Source organism: Folsomia candida, unplaced genomic scaffold (assembly GCF_002217175.1).
Source record: "Folsomia candida strain VU population unplaced genomic scaffold, ASM221717v1 Fcan01_Sc009, whole genome shotgun sequence".
In the NCBI taxonomy this organism is placed as follows: Eukaryota; Metazoa; Arthropoda; class Collembola; order Entomobryomorpha; family Isotomidae; genus Folsomia; species Folsomia candida.
The window spans coordinates 1,724,717-1,740,303 of record NW_019091201.1 but is presented as its reverse complement, the minus strand read 5'-3'; the positions used below and the strand labels follow the sequence as shown (position 1 = coordinate 1,740,303).

The 15,587-nt window shown below is 36.9% G+C and overlaps 4 protein-coding genes across 6 annotated transcripts; 2 read left to right on the top strand and 2 right to left on the bottom strand.

The window, feature by feature from the left end:
• The first annotated feature begins 251 nt into the window (after positions 1-251).
• LOC110853839 (recQ-mediated genome instability protein 1) lies at positions 252-3,294 on the top strand. 2 transcript variants are annotated; one of them, XM_022102182.2, is made up of 7 exons: positions 252-635; positions 713-832; positions 903-1,040; positions 1,107-1,340; positions 1,478-1,611; positions 1,697-2,912; positions 3,003-3,294. In XM_022102182.2, exons 2-7 carry the CDS (start codon positions 728-730, stop codon positions 3,150-3,152), a joined length of 1,977 nt encoding a protein of 658 aa, XP_021957874.1. In that variant the 5' UTR covers positions 252-635; positions 713-727; the 3' UTR covers positions 3,153-3,294. The 2 variants fall into 2 exon arrangements, with proteins under 2 accessions (XP_021957874.1, XP_035710700.1); XM_035854807.1 differs by lacking the exon at positions 252-635 and having other exon boundaries at positions 707-832; positions 889-1,040.
• LOC110853838 (MBT domain-containing protein 1) lies at positions 3,150-7,066 on the bottom strand. 2 transcript variants are annotated; one of them, XM_022102180.2, is made up of 8 exons: positions 6,869-7,066; positions 6,749-6,779; positions 5,500-6,668; positions 5,151-5,406; positions 4,944-5,067; positions 4,727-4,863; positions 4,178-4,638; positions 3,150-3,677 (listed from the first exon to the last, which is right to left on the bottom strand). In XM_022102180.2, the coding sequence occupies exons 3-8, from the start codon at positions 6,598-6,600 to the stop codon at positions 3,399-3,401; spliced, it is 2,358 nt and encodes a 785-aa protein (XP_021957872.1). In that variant the 5' UTR covers positions 6,601-6,668; positions 6,749-6,779; positions 6,869-7,066; the 3' UTR covers positions 3,150-3,398. The 2 variants fall into 2 exon arrangements, with proteins under 2 accessions (XP_021957872.1, XP_021957873.1); XM_022102181.2 differs by lacking the exon at positions 3,150-3,677 and having other exon boundaries at positions 4,374-4,481; positions 4,541-4,638.
• An 82-nt stretch (positions 7,067-7,148) lies between these two features.
• LOC110854427 (ER degradation-enhancing alpha-mannosidase-like protein 2) lies at positions 7,149-10,912 on the top strand. Its single transcript, XM_022102867.2, has 10 exons — positions 7,149-7,295; positions 7,439-7,705; positions 7,811-8,107; positions 8,186-8,309; positions 8,380-8,499; positions 8,566-8,791; positions 8,914-8,980; positions 9,061-9,190; positions 9,258-9,461; positions 9,556-10,912. Exons 2-10 carry the CDS (start codon positions 7,578-7,580, stop codon positions 10,774-10,776), a joined length of 2,517 nt encoding a protein of 838 aa, XP_021958559.1. The 5' UTR covers positions 7,149-7,295; positions 7,439-7,577; the 3' UTR covers positions 10,777-10,912.
• Positions 10,913-10,941: 29 nt separating this feature from the next.
• LOC110854428 (nucleolar protein 56) lies at positions 10,942-15,581 on the bottom strand. Its single transcript, XM_022102868.2, has 9 exons — positions 15,417-15,581; positions 15,165-15,277; positions 15,040-15,078; positions 14,501-14,822; positions 14,270-14,423; positions 12,601-12,861; positions 12,085-12,320; positions 11,747-11,833; positions 10,942-11,516 (listed from the first exon to the last, which is right to left on the bottom strand). Exons 2-9 carry the CDS (start codon positions 15,222-15,224, stop codon positions 11,137-11,139), a joined length of 1,539 nt encoding a protein of 512 aa, XP_021958560.1. The 5' UTR covers positions 15,225-15,277; positions 15,417-15,581; the 3' UTR covers positions 10,942-11,136.
• Between the last annotated feature and the right edge of the window lie 6 nt (positions 15,582-15,587).

Below are 15,587 nucleotides of genomic sequence, written 5' to 3'. Positions count from 1 at the left end.
ATTTTCCTGAGATTATTGGTCTCAAAATCTTTGGAACATTAAATGTTTCACGTAGTTCATATTATTACTAAGAAATTAGTACAATTAAAAGTATGAGTCGGAACATTGTGTAATTTTTTTGAAGAAAACGTTATGAGCGAAGCTTGTAATTTTTGGATTCAGATTCTCCCATGATAGAAAAGGTAGCAGGGAGGGATGGTGAATATGCTGAGAAAAATCAAAAGTTGGCTGGAGGTAGTTCCGTCTTATGGCGACCTTGAATTATAGTGTTGTAAATATTTTAGGGAATTATGAAATCTGATGAAGTTTTGAAGTTTTCTAAAAGTGGGGTTTATTTTTTAATACGGATGCGGTTTAAATTGGTTTATTTAGAAATCTTAGCAAAATAAAAGTAGTGCGATGCATTTGGTCTCATTTTTCCCGTGAGGAGCGAAAATATTCATTTAAATTAAATCATGTTTTGATTTTGTTCAAGTGTCGAGTATTTGGAAGCAAGAATTTTTTTTCTAAAAATATAGACCTGTGTTTAAAATTCTATATGGTTTTTAAATTTTAGTTTATTTTTAATATGAAATTGAACAGGCCGTAATTAAGAATTCAGCTGCTAAGAGGGTGAAGGAAGAGAGCGAGTAAGGGTAAGTATGTGGTTTGTAATGTGTGGTTTATAATTTCATGTTTTGAATAGTAAGCAATGTGTTACTTTGGTGTACAGTACAAGTATCTCTAAATGGCATTCCAACGAGTAAAGAAATACATGCTGGACAACGCTTATACCCACACCGACGAATGGCTTAAAGCATGTATGGATTGGATTGAGTCAACATTCGGCAATGTGAGTTTGTAAATTAAAATGCTTTAGATATTGTATAACAATAATTGCATGATTAGACTGTTTTTGTCAGGTACCAGATGAAATATACCAAAAGCACGTTTACGAACAATGGATTGATGCAAACTTGGAGGAGCTGGGCAGTTCTTGTCTTCCTGCGAATTTATCTGGTCAAAAATGTTGCAATCTGGGTGGAAAATACGGACTTCAGGTGAGTTGTTTATATCAGGTTCACATAGTTGTGCGACGTGAGTCATTAATTATCTTCTTGCGTCAGATGAATTCTATTCAAGACATTGGGGAGTCGGCGTACAATCAGTGGAAGAAAATTCGACAACTTGAGAATGAAAATATTAATGTCACCGGTGCAGCCACTAATACCGACAACCAATGGGCTCCGAAACCTAAAAGATGTTTATATCTTACTCTATCGGATGGAATCCAACTGGTGTATGGATTGGAGTTAACTCCCATATCTTGTCTTTCCCTCAATTTAAGGCCAGGTGTTAAGGTAATGATAATTAAGCCAAGCGAGTGATTTAAAGTTCCGAAGTTGAATACTATATGGCTTTATGAAAGTGTATACAACAAAATTTAGTTACAAATTCAATAACTATTAACTATTCATATTATTTATTATTTTTTCAGATACTATTTATGGGACCGATAGAATGCCGACGAGGTGTGCTACAGTTACGACCAGTCAATGTAAAAGTCATCGGAGGTGAAGTTGAGGGGATATTTGACAGCCATTCCGTGGAAGCTGTTCTTTCCAGTCGATTGTAAATTAATCTTGTTTCATACTAAAACTGTACTGTTTGGTATTTACCATGACCATGTCTAATTAATACATAATGTTTTTCGTAGAAATATACCAAGGGATAATATTGACCCAGCTCCTACCACAACTCAACGTGCTAACATTCCAGCACAGAGTGTAGAAGATGTTGCATTTCCCGATACAATGGACGACGACGATGATCAATTTTTTATGGAGATTGATGAAAACCTCTTGTTAGGATCTGATCACCCTCCAAATCCACGAACATTGGCCAACTCGTCACTAGAAACACAACTTATTGACATTGCTGATGCTAACACCGAAATAATTAATACTCAAGACTTTCGAAATATGATTGCTACACAATCAAATAATTCAAATACTAGGCAAAACCGCAGTAGTAATAAAACGGTAACGAACAGCAGCAGTTTTCCCTCAACCTCATTAAACTCAACAGTAAAGCCTCCCCCAGTCGCTATCAAAGCTTCGATTAATGGATCTACTGCGACACGGGCGAATGTTCCCGATTCTAGCGCATCAAAATCAACTTCGTTGGTGAAAATGCTTGGTGGATTTCAAACAGCAAAGAACGTAACTAATTCATCCAAGAAACCTAAAGGCAAACAATTGAAAATAGATGGATATATGAAGCCGATGCCAGTTATCATAAAACCTGCTACACCTCCAGTTAAACCAACAGTCGCCGTACGAAAAGTTGTTACTGAAACTGTCCAGCCATTGAGTCAACCCAAAATTGAAGAATCTTCTATCATTCTTGTAACCGACGGAGATGAGGATGGTGACATGAGCGTTATTGAAGACGACTCGGTTGTCGCTGAGATGGATACAGATGAAGAGAACGCTGTAGGAAGAAGAGAAAATACTACACGGAGGGCACCTCGATTTGTTCCACCGATTGCTGCATCCACACCCATCACAACTTCAAAATCAAAGTCCACTGGAATCGTTCATCCCACCATCATCTCCACCCCCGTCAGATACCCAATCATGGTACCTGGTCGGCCATACATTTACATAAAGCAGATAAAGGAAAACTTGGAGCATTGGATTAATACAGGGATAAAAAGTGTTAACATCAAAGCCTGTGTGGCCACACTTATTTCAAATATACGAGTGGAAAATGGTGTTTGGACGTTAAGTGTTTCGCTAAATGACGGGACAGGGTTTCTTAACTGTACACTATCTCCTGAATTATTAAATACAATTATCGGTTTCGATCCGGCAGAGATGAAAAGACTGAAGAGCATGAAGACTCAGACGGCAAGGGAAAAAATTGCACAGGTAAATAATCGTCATAAATAATTTAAGCATGTAGAAATAAATTATTAAGTTCACATTATATTTTTCAACTCTCTACGAAATTTGTTGCAGGGCATGAAGGAACTTACAGAACAATTGGTTCTCTTGAATGCCATTGTGGAAATAGAGTTATGCAGCCCGGATCCCATAATATTAAACTTTACAGATGTCAGCATCCTCCACGTTAATGCCATAAAATACAGAATCTCGGCACTCAAATGAATTATCAAAGTTTTTATTAATAAGTATATTTCCTGCAACCATTTTAACCTGACTTTAACCTGTGATACATCATCCATTTATTTGTTAATAGAAAAATAATTGTGGTTGAAATTATTAAATTACGCTTTGATAACTATTTTAATTTACTGAATTTGTCAAAAGCTCAAAATGTTTCACAATCACAGTCACCAAAATCATGATGACGATCACTATCAATTTATAAGTACAAAAAAAATCTCTATTCATTCATGGAATCAGACAAACTGGATTATCCTCTAATTTGGGGAGCTCAGGATGACTTTGAAATTCGTGACCCGTCAGTTCAGACCACCCTGCAGGATAAATTTCCGGAGACTTGAAATCAATCCATTGACGAGCATACTCTGAGTCTCTTGGCCACCCGTCGAAATGGAGCAGCATCAAATGTTGGGCAACCTTTATTACCGTCACAGGTCCACAGTATGAGGGCTGTCTAAGATCAATAGCCTCAAATTTCTCCCCAGTGGAAAACGGATTATTGGAACGCTATATACAGAATATATAAAAAATTCTTAACATTCTTTGCTTGCAAAATATTGTTGTTGTTTGCCTTTCTAGTTTCTCTAGATTTATTCTGCTGATGAAAGGTATGACATTTTTTCGAAAGCTTTAGTATCATAATATTTAAAAAATACTTCCTTCCATCAAATTTCAACTAATTACTTTTAGCAAATGCTTTCGTACGTTTTTCGAGATAAAAATTTGAAAATTTCCAGGATAAAGCCACCAAGGAAGGAAATCTCTGGGAGTTGGAAATTGAGATTAAAAATCATGATCTTAAACCTTTTTCAAAAACATGAACGGTGCCACTTGCAATCTTTCTGGTCTACTATCCTACAAATTTTCAAATTTTTATCTGGAAAAATGTGCGGAACATAGTATTTTTAAAGGGTTTTAAGAGTTCTTACAGAATGTAAAATTACATTCTGTATAGTCAGAATTATTGCGAGGATACTGAAACTAATGGCAAGTAGTTTTAAATGTACCGTTGGCAATAGTGAGCTTAGATCCAATCGAACCGCCTTCTTCTTTGAACAATAATTTTTCCAATTGAATGTGGCCTTTGATTCTCCGCTAGGAACGGCAAGTTCAATTCCATTCTCTGCACAAAATCCACAAGGAAGAAGCCAGGGTGATGAGATGTGGAACACAAACTGCATGCTTTCTGTGAGTGGTTTGTTGCAAGTAATTGTTGCCAAAAAATAGCCAAATTTATAAACTTGTTCGATTTTTCCTGCGGCAATTCGATCCAGGTTAAAAGGGTGGATCACTTCAAAGACCATTCCTCTACTGAAATATATATCGTCAGGATACGAAGGCAGTTTTGATGTGTCCAAGTTCGAAAATACCAAGTTTCTGGGAACTCCTGTCAGCTCCGCTCCTACTGCTTGGCACCAACCCAATGGATTGATTTGATCGCTTTTCACATTGAACCAGTATCCAGGGTCTTAAAAAGATAGATTAAAAATAGATACTACTTGAGACCCGATGATATTGGGAAATTATGGATGTAATAATAAGATTAACCAGTCTACCTTTGCCTTCATCGTAGCCAGCATTTTTGACGTACGTTATGTGAACTCGATCCCCGATAAGTCCGGTCACCTTAGCTAAGCGCCGACTTCCAGTGCAATTGCAGTCCATGACTTCAACCATATCGTGAAGTTTGTATCTGTCAAGTTTAAATTATTAATGCATAATCCTTAAATTGTTAAATTTAATGAATTATACATGCTGGTGATGATGGATTACTTTTGTTGTGCTTTTATGGCTTCGGTCACAATCTCTATGTGATCGTTTTTCAGAGTGACCAAACGGTACTGATGAATGACGGACATAAGTATATGCATAAAATTTGGAATTGCTTCAAAAACTTCTAAAAATGATTCAAGTGAAGAAATGTTAGGTTATAATTAATTAGTGAATGAATTAATGAACATAATTTCATCAGAATTTTACTGTGTGGAGGGAACAGCACAATTTTGTTTTCATCGCAATATCCAATAGGTTTTGGAACGACACTGCAGAACGACATCCACGCGAACATTGCAGGCTCATACCCAAAAGTTTCGTATTGGACGAGTGCTTTGTATCCGGCAAAAAACTTGATTGTGGCAATCCAGTAGACTGGCCGGTTACAAGAGATGAAGACGTTTGGAATTTCAATCTTTATTCCTGGCTTGGCTAAATCTTTCCAAATGTTAGACATGGGGGCCTGTTATGAAAACAAAATTTAGTGAAAACATGTACTATACATTATATAGTCAACTATGTTATTTAATGCAAATTCATGTTAAACTGTACTCACATTCTGAAACTTGCTTACAGGAGCAATCCATTTAAAATTCTCGGGGTTTTTAGTATTGAGATAGTTATCCCAATCCCTAGTTTTCCCACTTAATCTAAGGAAGGTTTTGGGAGCGTCACCATCAACTTCAAACTTGGGATCTGTCAATGGATCTTGCGGATCTTCAAGCTTTTTTCGCTTCGTTTTTTGTTTTTTTCCAAAAAAAGTTTCATCTCCAGGCTTTTCGACTACTATGCGATTTTGCATAAAGCCTGAAAGTTTCTCATCTAATATTTTCAACGATTTATTTGGCCTTGAAGATCTTCTAGTCTGACTTTGACGACCTTGTTTTGTTTTAGAGGTAGATGAACCAGGTAGTATTTTGATGTCATCCTGATTACCCATCCCATTTAAACCGTGATTTATAGTTCCATTGGTATTGGCAGGTGTATCAGTAGAAGAAGTACTCTTATTCATTGATGTTATGACTGACTTGAACCTCATCGTAGGATCAATCTTTTCTTCTTTCTTTTTAATTTCCAATTTTTTCACATTTGATAAATTTTTACTTGCTCCTTTTCCCTCACTCGTAAGACTTTTATTAGTATTTTCCTTGATTGGAACAACTCTTATCGTGTCGTTAACCACATTCCCTGCAGCAACAACTTTTCCAGGTATTATTGGCATTGACAAGACAGGGGGAGCAAGATTTGGAACAAGTTTCGATGCTGAAAGTGGTGAACCATTCCCAACCCGTGCTTTAATCCTGGTTTTATTGAGGGTGGGATTGGCACTCGTCTCTCCCGACTTATCCTTTGTATCCGTTTCGTCCCCAGATTCATCTGACGAACTTGAACTACTACTCCCACTGCTGCCTGAAGATGAGCTTGAAGAGCTGCCACTGGAAGAGCTCGAGCTTGATGATTTTGCGGATGTCGAGCAACCTATCATTGGTGGCATTGGTGGAAAACTTGGTGGCGCAAGCTCATCCAGGTTTATTGATTCAGAAAGTACGAGTCCGTCATCCATATCTTCTCCAGTTGTAATAACAACTCTAACAGGGATTTCTTCCACACCCACGACGCCACCGCCATTTGAAGTAATTTGCATATCTCTCATCATATTATTCGGCTTGTCAAAAGTCTTCAGTCTTTATTCTACAATTCTAGTAGAATCGTTCTAACAGATTTCTACAAACAAAACAAATTACAATTTTTTAGGGGAAATAAAAATAATATTGAATATCATCACTCCAAACTCGACGTTTTACCCAAATCGGCGTAATATTAGGTGCCCATAAACTAAATACAAAAACATATATTATATATTTTAAAATAAAAGGATTTTAAATAAGTATAATTATTAAGTTATGAGTATTGAAATTCCATACGCTTAAGAAAAATATCCCCCATCCACCCGCACCTCTAAAAGTCAAAAGAAATGGAAGAGCTATGGGTCTTCTGGTCTTCTTATCGTCGCAAATCGTGTAGAGTCAGGCCTGAACAATAGTCAGCAGATAATTGTCGCTTTTTGAAAATCAAAACTTAAAAAAATTAAAAGTAAAATTGAACTAAAAATGCAAAAGCCTGACGAAACGAAACGAAATCGTACTCGTCATACGATACGAACACCGGAGCCAAAATTGAATTTGTACACATCAACAGATATTTTTGTGGAGAGAATTTGAGATTTTGAGAATGTGAATAATAGTGAATAGTAATTAAAATTTTAAAAGTTCCAAGTTTTTGAAGTTTCTGAATAACTGGATGAATTAAGCAGCACCCAGAGAATCAAGGTCATACAACGATAACCAAAAAGTAAGGATAATTTTAGATTTGGTTAATTTAATTGCATTTAAATTGAAGTTTTTATTTATTTTTGAGTTGCAACTAAATATTTAACGTACTGTGTAGTGAGGTCAGAAATTGATTTAATATGGGATAATATTTAATTCATATAGGTCGAAATGGTGCAACTGTTCTTGAGAACCTCCAACCTACTTATCATGTCAAATTAAACCACGATACTCGACTTTCATTGAGTAGAGGATTCCTCTAAGAGGAATAATTTTGTAGTATAATCATCTTGACAAATTCAAGATGTGGTGGTGGGGACAACTGCCCTCAATTTTGGCAATATGCTTATCCTGGTTAGTATTCAGTTCCATAACTTTTGACACAATCACTGCTATTCGGGTCTATGATGATAAACGATTAACGGAACTGAGGTATGTAGAACTCATTTACACTTATAATTATTAATTATGTAGCTAATAATAATTATTAGTAACTTATCGTAAGTCAGTAATTAACATATTGTTTTAATTTTCAAGGGAGGAAGTTCTCTCCGTATTTTATCATGGGTACAATAACTATATCGACCATGCTTATCCATACGATGAGCTGCGACCACTTAGCTGTGACGGGGTGGACACGTGGGGTTCTTATTCCCTCACCCTTATTGACACTTTGGACACGTTGGCAGTGGTTGGAAATTATTCCGAATTTCGAAGAGTTGCTCAACTTATTCTACAGAACGCCAATTTCGACATGAATATAAATGTATCCGTGTTTGAGACCAATATTAGAATTCTGGGCGGACTTTTAAGCGCTCATATGCTCAGTCAGAAGTAAGAGAACCATATTTTAATCTAATTCAACATTATTGGTTGGAATATAGTTAAAACTATTTATATTTCCGTTCCCAGGGCTGGAATGGATCTCGAACCAGGATGGCCCTGCCAAGGTCCATTGCTCAGATTGGCAGAAATGGTTGGAAGAAAGCTCCTCCCTGCTTTTGATACTTTGACTGGCATGCCCTTTGGAACTGTTGTAAGCATATATTTTATTTCAAACATGAACTAATTTGTTCTGTTAATTAATAAAAGGTTATTTTTTTTAGAATTTACGATATGGCGTCCCTCCTAACGAGACCCCAGTAACTTGCACGGCGGGTGTTGGAACTTTTATCGTCGAATTTGGTGCTTTATCTCGGCTCACAGGAGATCCGATCTATGAAAAGGTTTGAATCCTTCAGCTACTAAATAAATACTTGGTAACTTTGAATAATCTGGAACCAACAATTTAGGTTGCACTGCGTGCAATCCACTCCTTGTACTCGAAACGTTCCCCATTGGACCTTGTCGGCAATCACATTGACACCAAAACTGGAAAGTGGACAGCAGTTGACGCAGGAATAGGTGCTGGAGTAGACTCGTTCTTTGAGTATCTAGTTAAAGGATCCATCTTATTTCAAAGTCCAGAATTGATGCACTACTTTCGGGTTTTTCATCGTGCCATCGAAAAACATTTAGGTTGGTGAACCTATCCAATTTTCTATTCTTAGTAAATTGGAATATCATGATAAAGTTTATTGTTGTTATATTTGACACCATTATTATCTGTGTCTGTACTTAATATTACTAAATAATTTTAGGGAAGGGAGGTTGGTATGTTTGGGCTACAATGGGACAAGGCCATGTGTCAGCTACAACTTTTCAGAGGTAAGAAATTACTTGGTAAATAAATATATAAATGAGCATTGGGTATCGAGTAATTAATAACCTTGTCGAATTTGTAATAGTTTGGAAACGTTCTTTCCTGGAATGCTGAGCTTGGTTGGCGAATTCAAATCTGGATTGAAAGCGATGACAAATTATCACAGAATTTTAAAGCAATATGGAGGACTACCCGAACTATACAATATCTTACAGGTGCGTGACATTAGCGACTTATTTCAAGACAAGATTTACAATTATGATTATTATTAATTTTATTCAGGGTAAAGCAACACATCAAAGAGAAGGGTATCCCCTCAGACCTGAACTTATCGAGTCTGCAATGTATCTCTATCGCGCCACGGGTGACCCATATATGCTAGAAATTGGCGAAGATATCCTGCATTCCATTCAGTATAATGCGCGAACAGAGTGTGGATACGCCACAATTAGGGACGTCACAACTTTGACACTTGAGGATCGCATGGTTAGACTTCAATCCTGTTTTCATTACACCATTTTATTAACAATATGTGATGATGAGTAATTATATTTATTTATTTATTTCCTTCACTCTCCAGGAATCTTTCTTCTTGGCCGAGACAGTGAAATATCTCTACCTGTTGTTTGACCCAAAAAATTTTATTCACAGTGAAGGAGATGATGTGACTGTTGTGGACACCCCACGAGGAAAATGCACCGTTTATGCTGGCGGATATATCTTTAACACGGAAGCTCACCCAATTGACCCCTCTGCCCTCAATTGCTGTACTGGCGTAGCAGAGGCTGATTTGCATAAAGAGATTCAAGTGATTGACGAAGTTCGATCTTCTCGGGTATTCTCTGCCCTCAAGAAAGCCAAAGCTCATGCACAAGATAGTTCTAAGAGAAGGAAGCGGAAAAAGAAGAAAACTGTTGATTATAATAATGACGCAGTCAATAATAATAATATAATTATTACAGAAAACATTGACACTTCAGTAGTTCGACTGCCCTCCTTGGCAAAAAATGAATTAGAAAAGTTATTCGCGGACCAGAACATTATTCAACTTGACAAATCTGAAAGAATCAATCCATTTTTGCAATATAGAAATAAGCAATCCTTATCATATTCTCCAGTTGTTCAGTACTCGCTCAATCTCAGCTCCATCCCTCCTATGCAGACTGTAACTAGCGACAGTGACAATCTGGTTTTCAAGCTATTGAAGAAACTACTAGATGAGCAGCCTGATTACAAGGAAGTCGTTCGGAAAGAATTTGCCAACGGAGTGGAAAAAGGACTACAATTTGAGACCGGAAAGCAGGACAAGGATTTGAGAAAGCTAGTCGAAAAGTTTGAAACCAATTTGAAAGCGGCTGAAGAGACAGACTTGGCCAAGAGACGTAGCCTTGCGATAAAACAAGAGAGTGGAACCGTAAAAGGCTCATTGGGAACAGCCACCATTATCAAGCAGGATAAAAATAATGAAAACAGAATCAGATCAAAATCTCCCATTGGCGAAACAAACCCTGATCTGGATTTAATTTTTGGCACATCAACGACCAGTCGGAGCCTTTCGTTCTACTTTTCGCTTAAATGGCTCCCAGCCTTCCCCGACCTCCTGCTCAGACAACTCATGCCCAGTGAAAGTTTTGACATTCAAAATTTTTATTCTAGAATGGGAAATGAATTTTCGTCGCAAAACTTTTCTAAAAGATTTAATTTTAGTGAAGCTTGGTTAGATAATTTTGATGTTTTAAGGTGTCCTAGTTTAAAAATGGCTGATCGATTCATGTTTTTTAGATCATCTGTTGAAGATTAGACTGTTTTCGAGTCCAAGAAATAAATATTGTGATATTAGAATTTAGGTAGGATGATGACATAGTCTATAAATTATTATGTTGCTGATTATTTAAAAAAAACACATGCAAATAAAGCTCTATTTCAATACAAGTCAATCTAGTAGTCCACCGATAACACTCAAAAGTTTGTAACAATAACAGTTTATTTTGAAAAAGAAATCATTAACACGAATTTAAATAAAAATATCCACTTGTACAAATCAACGTCAAAAACAAGAGCCCAGCATTTACTAGCATAGTCGTAAGTAAGACAAAGAGAAAATATATAACAATTATTCGAGTAACAATATATGTAATTCTTACATATCCAAAATCTCGTCTTATTGTTTCTTCTTCTTTTTCTTCTTTTTTGCTGGCTCTTCCGGTTGTTCTTCTTCGTCCCCGTTATCATTTCCATTCGCTGCGTTTAAGCTATCATCCAAGGGGTCAGCTTGACGCTTGCGTTTTTTCCCAGCCAAGACTGGCGCAACAACTGCCTGCTCTTGGTCAATACCTTCCTCCGTGTTTTCAGCCTTTTTCGTATTCTTCTTTGCCTTCTTTTTCTTCCTGTCGGTGATAGTAAGGGCTGCGCTGAAAGATTCTTCTAAGGCTTCTTTCATCACGTCGGTATTTTTTCTGGGTACATCCCCCGTTTCATAAAACTTTAGACGCTCTTCTACTTGCTCCTTCAACTTTTCACCAAAGACGCTGGTTGGCAGTTCTGGACAATGGTATACAAAAGTTATGTTTTGAAATCCGATTTCTAATAATGCCTAATGCAATGAAATAAGGATAGTTGCTTAGTTAGAGAAAATTTAAAATCAGTGTTGATTCGGATAGGGTCAGTTTTTCCCTCACACTTTATTCGGAGTGGTGCATGCCCGTTCATCATGTTCAGGAAGGGTTTACATAAGCAAAAACAACTAATTTTTAAATTTTCTATCGTCTCACCTGTGAAACAGTCAATTCGGGAGGCAATTGTACATTTGTTGGCGAGAAATCTGGAAATTCGACCTTTGTTTGCAGCTCCAGCACGACCTATGGTAAACCATTAGCGAATATTAATACAAAGTTGAGTAATTCATATTACAATTCAATCATCAAACAGATTATTGTCATCAAGGCAATTATGACCGAAAGGAATATTATCAGCTCCCTACTCGGCCCCATGACAAGATTTTTTATATTGGCCCCGTTTGACATACATTAGCGATACAATTCGCTATTATACAACACTAATAGGGCCGTAGTACAGTAACAAACATTTTTCTTGTAATTTACGAACTCACCTATGAATGTAGAATGGAAGAGAAGACCGTATTTTGGGGTTTTGCCTCTAGTCTTTAACGCCCTGAACAGAGCCTTCTCGGCTCCGAGAATCTGGACGGTGGAGGCAGGAAACTTTGCCAAGTTAGTAAGCGACCCTGCGTGAGATATTAATCTAGCAGCTACAGTCTCTCCCAAAAGTGAGGTTAGATTTGGAGCAACACTATTCATTTTGGATTGAAGATACGCCAACAGACTCCTAAAATAAATATCATATTGCAAATATATTAAAAAAGATGTGTATATAAGTTGATATGATGTAATAGTTGACAACAACGATTTGTTAAACTGTGGATTTTGCAAAGTATCAAATGAGAATTAAATCGGCATTTGTAAAACGATAACAAAACTTTAATTTTGGCCCAAGGGAAAGATACAAGAGCAATCACAATGCAATTGTATGGCAAAAGGGCCCCGTTTCTTCGTAAACTTCAATTAAACTTTAATTATACAAGATTATTATGTAGAGAATATCTTACTTTCTGTAGTCTGCCAACTTGATGACTCTTCTCGCAAAGGCCTCGATATTGATAAGGTCGATGGGAGAGATGTCCATCCCCATCGAAGATCTTGATGCATCCAGCACCGCTTGAGCCTTTGCAGAATCTCCAATGATTTCTTCCAACGGTTCGACAGACTCATCCGTGAGCTCCTTTCGGTTCTTCACATAGGATACGACTCTGCAGTACAAGTGGTTATCTGGGACAATTTTGACCAATTCTGGGAAGTGGTAGGAATACCTGAAAAAATACAAACAAATTGAATGTTTATTGGCTTGGGGCGAGATGAGACGTGACAGGGTGCGAAAACCGGCACACATCCATCATTCCAGATATTCGAGCAAACATAAAACGACAAATAATAGTTTCGCTCTGAGTCATTTAATTTAATTATTCAAATTTCAATATTATTTAATTATTTTTTCAAAATATGTCGAGGTGGTGCTGGACGGCACCCTGATTTTACGGTGACGGAATCCATATGTATAAATGGTCTACTGGTGAGAGTATTTTTGAAGCAAAAGAAGCAGCTAGGCTTCATTTTAATTGGCAATCATCAAATCATGAACGTGGGGCAATTTCTTGTTCGGACATGTAAGGCACCCTGTTTTTATATTTACTTATTTTATTTTGTACATTATTTTTTACTTATTTCAGGAATCTGATGGATATTGGATTTCTCTTCCATCCTCAACTTGCAATACGCATCCCTGGAACAGAGACCTTTTCTGACCAGGATGCGACCGATATGAAGGGGTTTTGCAGGGTTTATTTAAAGGGTAAATCCAGTTAAATATTAGTTTTTAAATTAATAACCAATTAATGATAATATCATTCTAATAATTATGACAGATACTGTTGGACATTTGGCGAATTCGAAGGGATATTCTGGGCGACTTGAAGGAAGAAAGTTGGAATTATTGGCAGGGTTCCGTACTGTTCCAGAACTGGCCTATCGTGTTCTGGATGCTCCCGAGTGGCACACCACGGTCAAAAAGATGAAAATGGAGGATGGTGAGTCATTATAACCATAAATAACAATAAATCACACTAAATAACAAAAACTCCCACCTGTGTTTTTTTTTGCATAGATCTCCCAGCTGATCATTATGGAGTGATCCCGACCTTCATAAAGGGGCTACACAATGCTTCCTACAAAGGAGGTACAATATCGTGGACCCCGGATGACCTTGAAAAAGCTCTAAATGCTTACTTATTGCCAAATGTCACTCTCACTGATGCCATGAATGAGCATCAAGTACACAGATCAACTATTACTAGAGTATCGAAGGAAATAGTCGGATGGGAGAAAGGACGAGACAATTCAGCAGCGATCCATGCATATATCCTGAAAAAGTATTTCCACACGGCACCCTGTGCAACCATCACCAACCAAGCTGCCTCAACATCATCATCGTCGGTTCAAGAAGAGGAGGAACAAGAAGAGGAAATAATTCTGGAGGAATCAGAGAACGAGAAGAAATTAAAACAAGAAGTGGTCGAATTGAAGAATGAGATCACCCGTCTCAATAATTTGATTGAAAAGTTGGAGATCGAAAACGCATCGTTGTCCTGCTTTTGTGATGGATCTTTTTGATTAATGAATTTTATTTTTACTAATAAATAAATAAATGGTAAATAGGAATACCACTCTCTTATCCGCATGGCAAAAGTATTAATGTCCTTGTCCAACTGATCCAACAAGGCAATTCCCTGAATAATCATGTTATCTGCACGATTAACATTGAACTTGACTTTGGATCTAGAATAGGCATGTCCAAGGCCAAGTTGCGCTTTGCCACCTAATTATTAATTAACATTGATTAATTTGCGAATGACAATTCTAATTTAATGCCTGGTAAATAATTTTATAACTCACAAGCTTCATCAGTAAATGCTTTCACCATCTTATGAAAATGGGTCCGAATTCCTCTCGTAATTTCATTGATGACAGGCCCAATTCGAATTTTGATTTTGGGAAACACTTCTGAAATTGCAGCTCCCAATTTTGGCTCTGCCACTCCCAATACCAAATTCTTAATTCCCAAGGTTGATAAAAAGTTTTTCAAGTCATCTGCCAGTACTCCTTCCGTGACAGAGTTAAGATTTACCAACGCTGCTTGAGCCGTTTTGAAAGGAGAAAATGCGACATGACTGGCAATTGCAGAAAATCTACTGAAGTCGCGGATGCATTCTTCTACCTGTTAAAGTGCAAAAGATTACTTAATTATTATGCAATTTCCACATTTAAATGTTACCTTATGGGTAATTAAATAATTTATAATTGCAATCAAGAGCTCAGATTTTGATTCGGATATTTTTTATGCTTCATGGATCATCAGAGTGGTGCATGTCCGTTCATCATTGTCTTAATTGCTAATTAATTAGTACTTATTTATAAATAGAAACTCGGCTCACCTCGGCCATAAACATATTTTCCTCTTCAAACTCTCGAATCTACAAAGAAAAATCAAATTAGAGGCACGTCAAATAATGAAATATTATCAAGAACTATTTAAAACAGTGTTGAAACTTTGAAATACCTTGAAGATTCCAAAGCCAGAGGCATGTTCGAAGAGGAGGTGGAGCTTTTTCTCTCCCATCGTGGTTAAATTCCAAAATTGCTTTCAAATACTTGAACTTCTTAATTATGCATCTAAATAAACAAAGACCATTATGAGTTCAGTACAGATTGGGCTACATAATGTAGGCCACATTTAAACTGAAGTTCATATTTAATGCACTTATTTAATGAATTTTAGCATTTTGCAAAAAACAAAGTCGTAATTACTTACCTTGCTCTACACCCACGCCAACAAACTCGATACCTTACTTAATTATCCCCTATTCTTCCCAATTCCACACAATAATTAAAAATTAAAGAAATTGTGCTCGATCCACACTTAAATATTAAATGGAGGATCGAGAATGAACGGAGTTCAGCGTGGAGTTTAGGATGGAAGCAT

Coding starts and splice junctions, on each gene's coding strand:
- LOC110854428 (XM_022102868.2), bottom strand. CDS start 15,224: ATGGGAGAGAAAAAGCTCCACCTCCTCTTCGAACATGCCTCTGGCTTT. Junction 14,823..15,039: donor AAAATATGTTTATGGCCGAG/GTGAGCCGAGTT, acceptor GCACTTTAACAG/GTAGAAGAATGCATCCGCGA. Junction 11,834..12,084: donor CTTCCATTCTACATTCATAG/GTGAGTTCGTAA, acceptor GGTTTACCATAG/GTCGTGCTGGAGCTGCAAAC.
- LOC110853838 (XM_022102180.2), bottom strand. CDS start 6,600: ATGATGAGAGATATGCAAATTACTTCAAATGGCGGTGGCGTCGTGGGT. Junction 5,068..5,150: donor TGTGCTGTTCCCTCCACACA/GTAAAATTCTGA, acceptor AATCATTTTTAG/AAGTTTTTGAAGCAATTCCA. Junction 3,678..4,177: donor TAAGCTCACTATTGCCAACG/GTACATTTAAAA, acceptor TTCTGTATATAG/CGTTCCAATAATCCGTTTTC.
- LOC110853839 (XM_022102182.2), top strand. CDS start 728: ATGGCATTCCAACGAGTAAAGAAATACATGCTGGACAACGCTTATACC. Junction 1,612..1,696: donor GCTGTTCTTTCCAGTCGATT/GTAAATTAATCT, acceptor TGTTTTTCGTAG/AAATATACCAAGGGATAATA. Junction 2,913..3,002: donor CAAGGGAAAAAATTGCACAG/GTAAATAATCGT, acceptor AATTTGTTGCAG/GGCATGAAGGAACTTACAGA.
- LOC110854427 (XM_022102867.2), top strand. CDS start 7,578: ATGTGGTGGTGGGGACAACTGCCCTCAATTTTGGCAATATGCTTATCC. Junction 7,706..7,810: donor AAACGATTAACGGAACTGAG/GTATGTAGAACT, acceptor TTAATTTTCAAG/GGAGGAAGTTCTCTCCGTAT. Junction 8,981..9,060: donor TCAGCTACAACTTTTCAGAG/GTAAGAAATTAC, acceptor AATTTGTAATAG/TTTGGAAACGTTCTTTCCTG.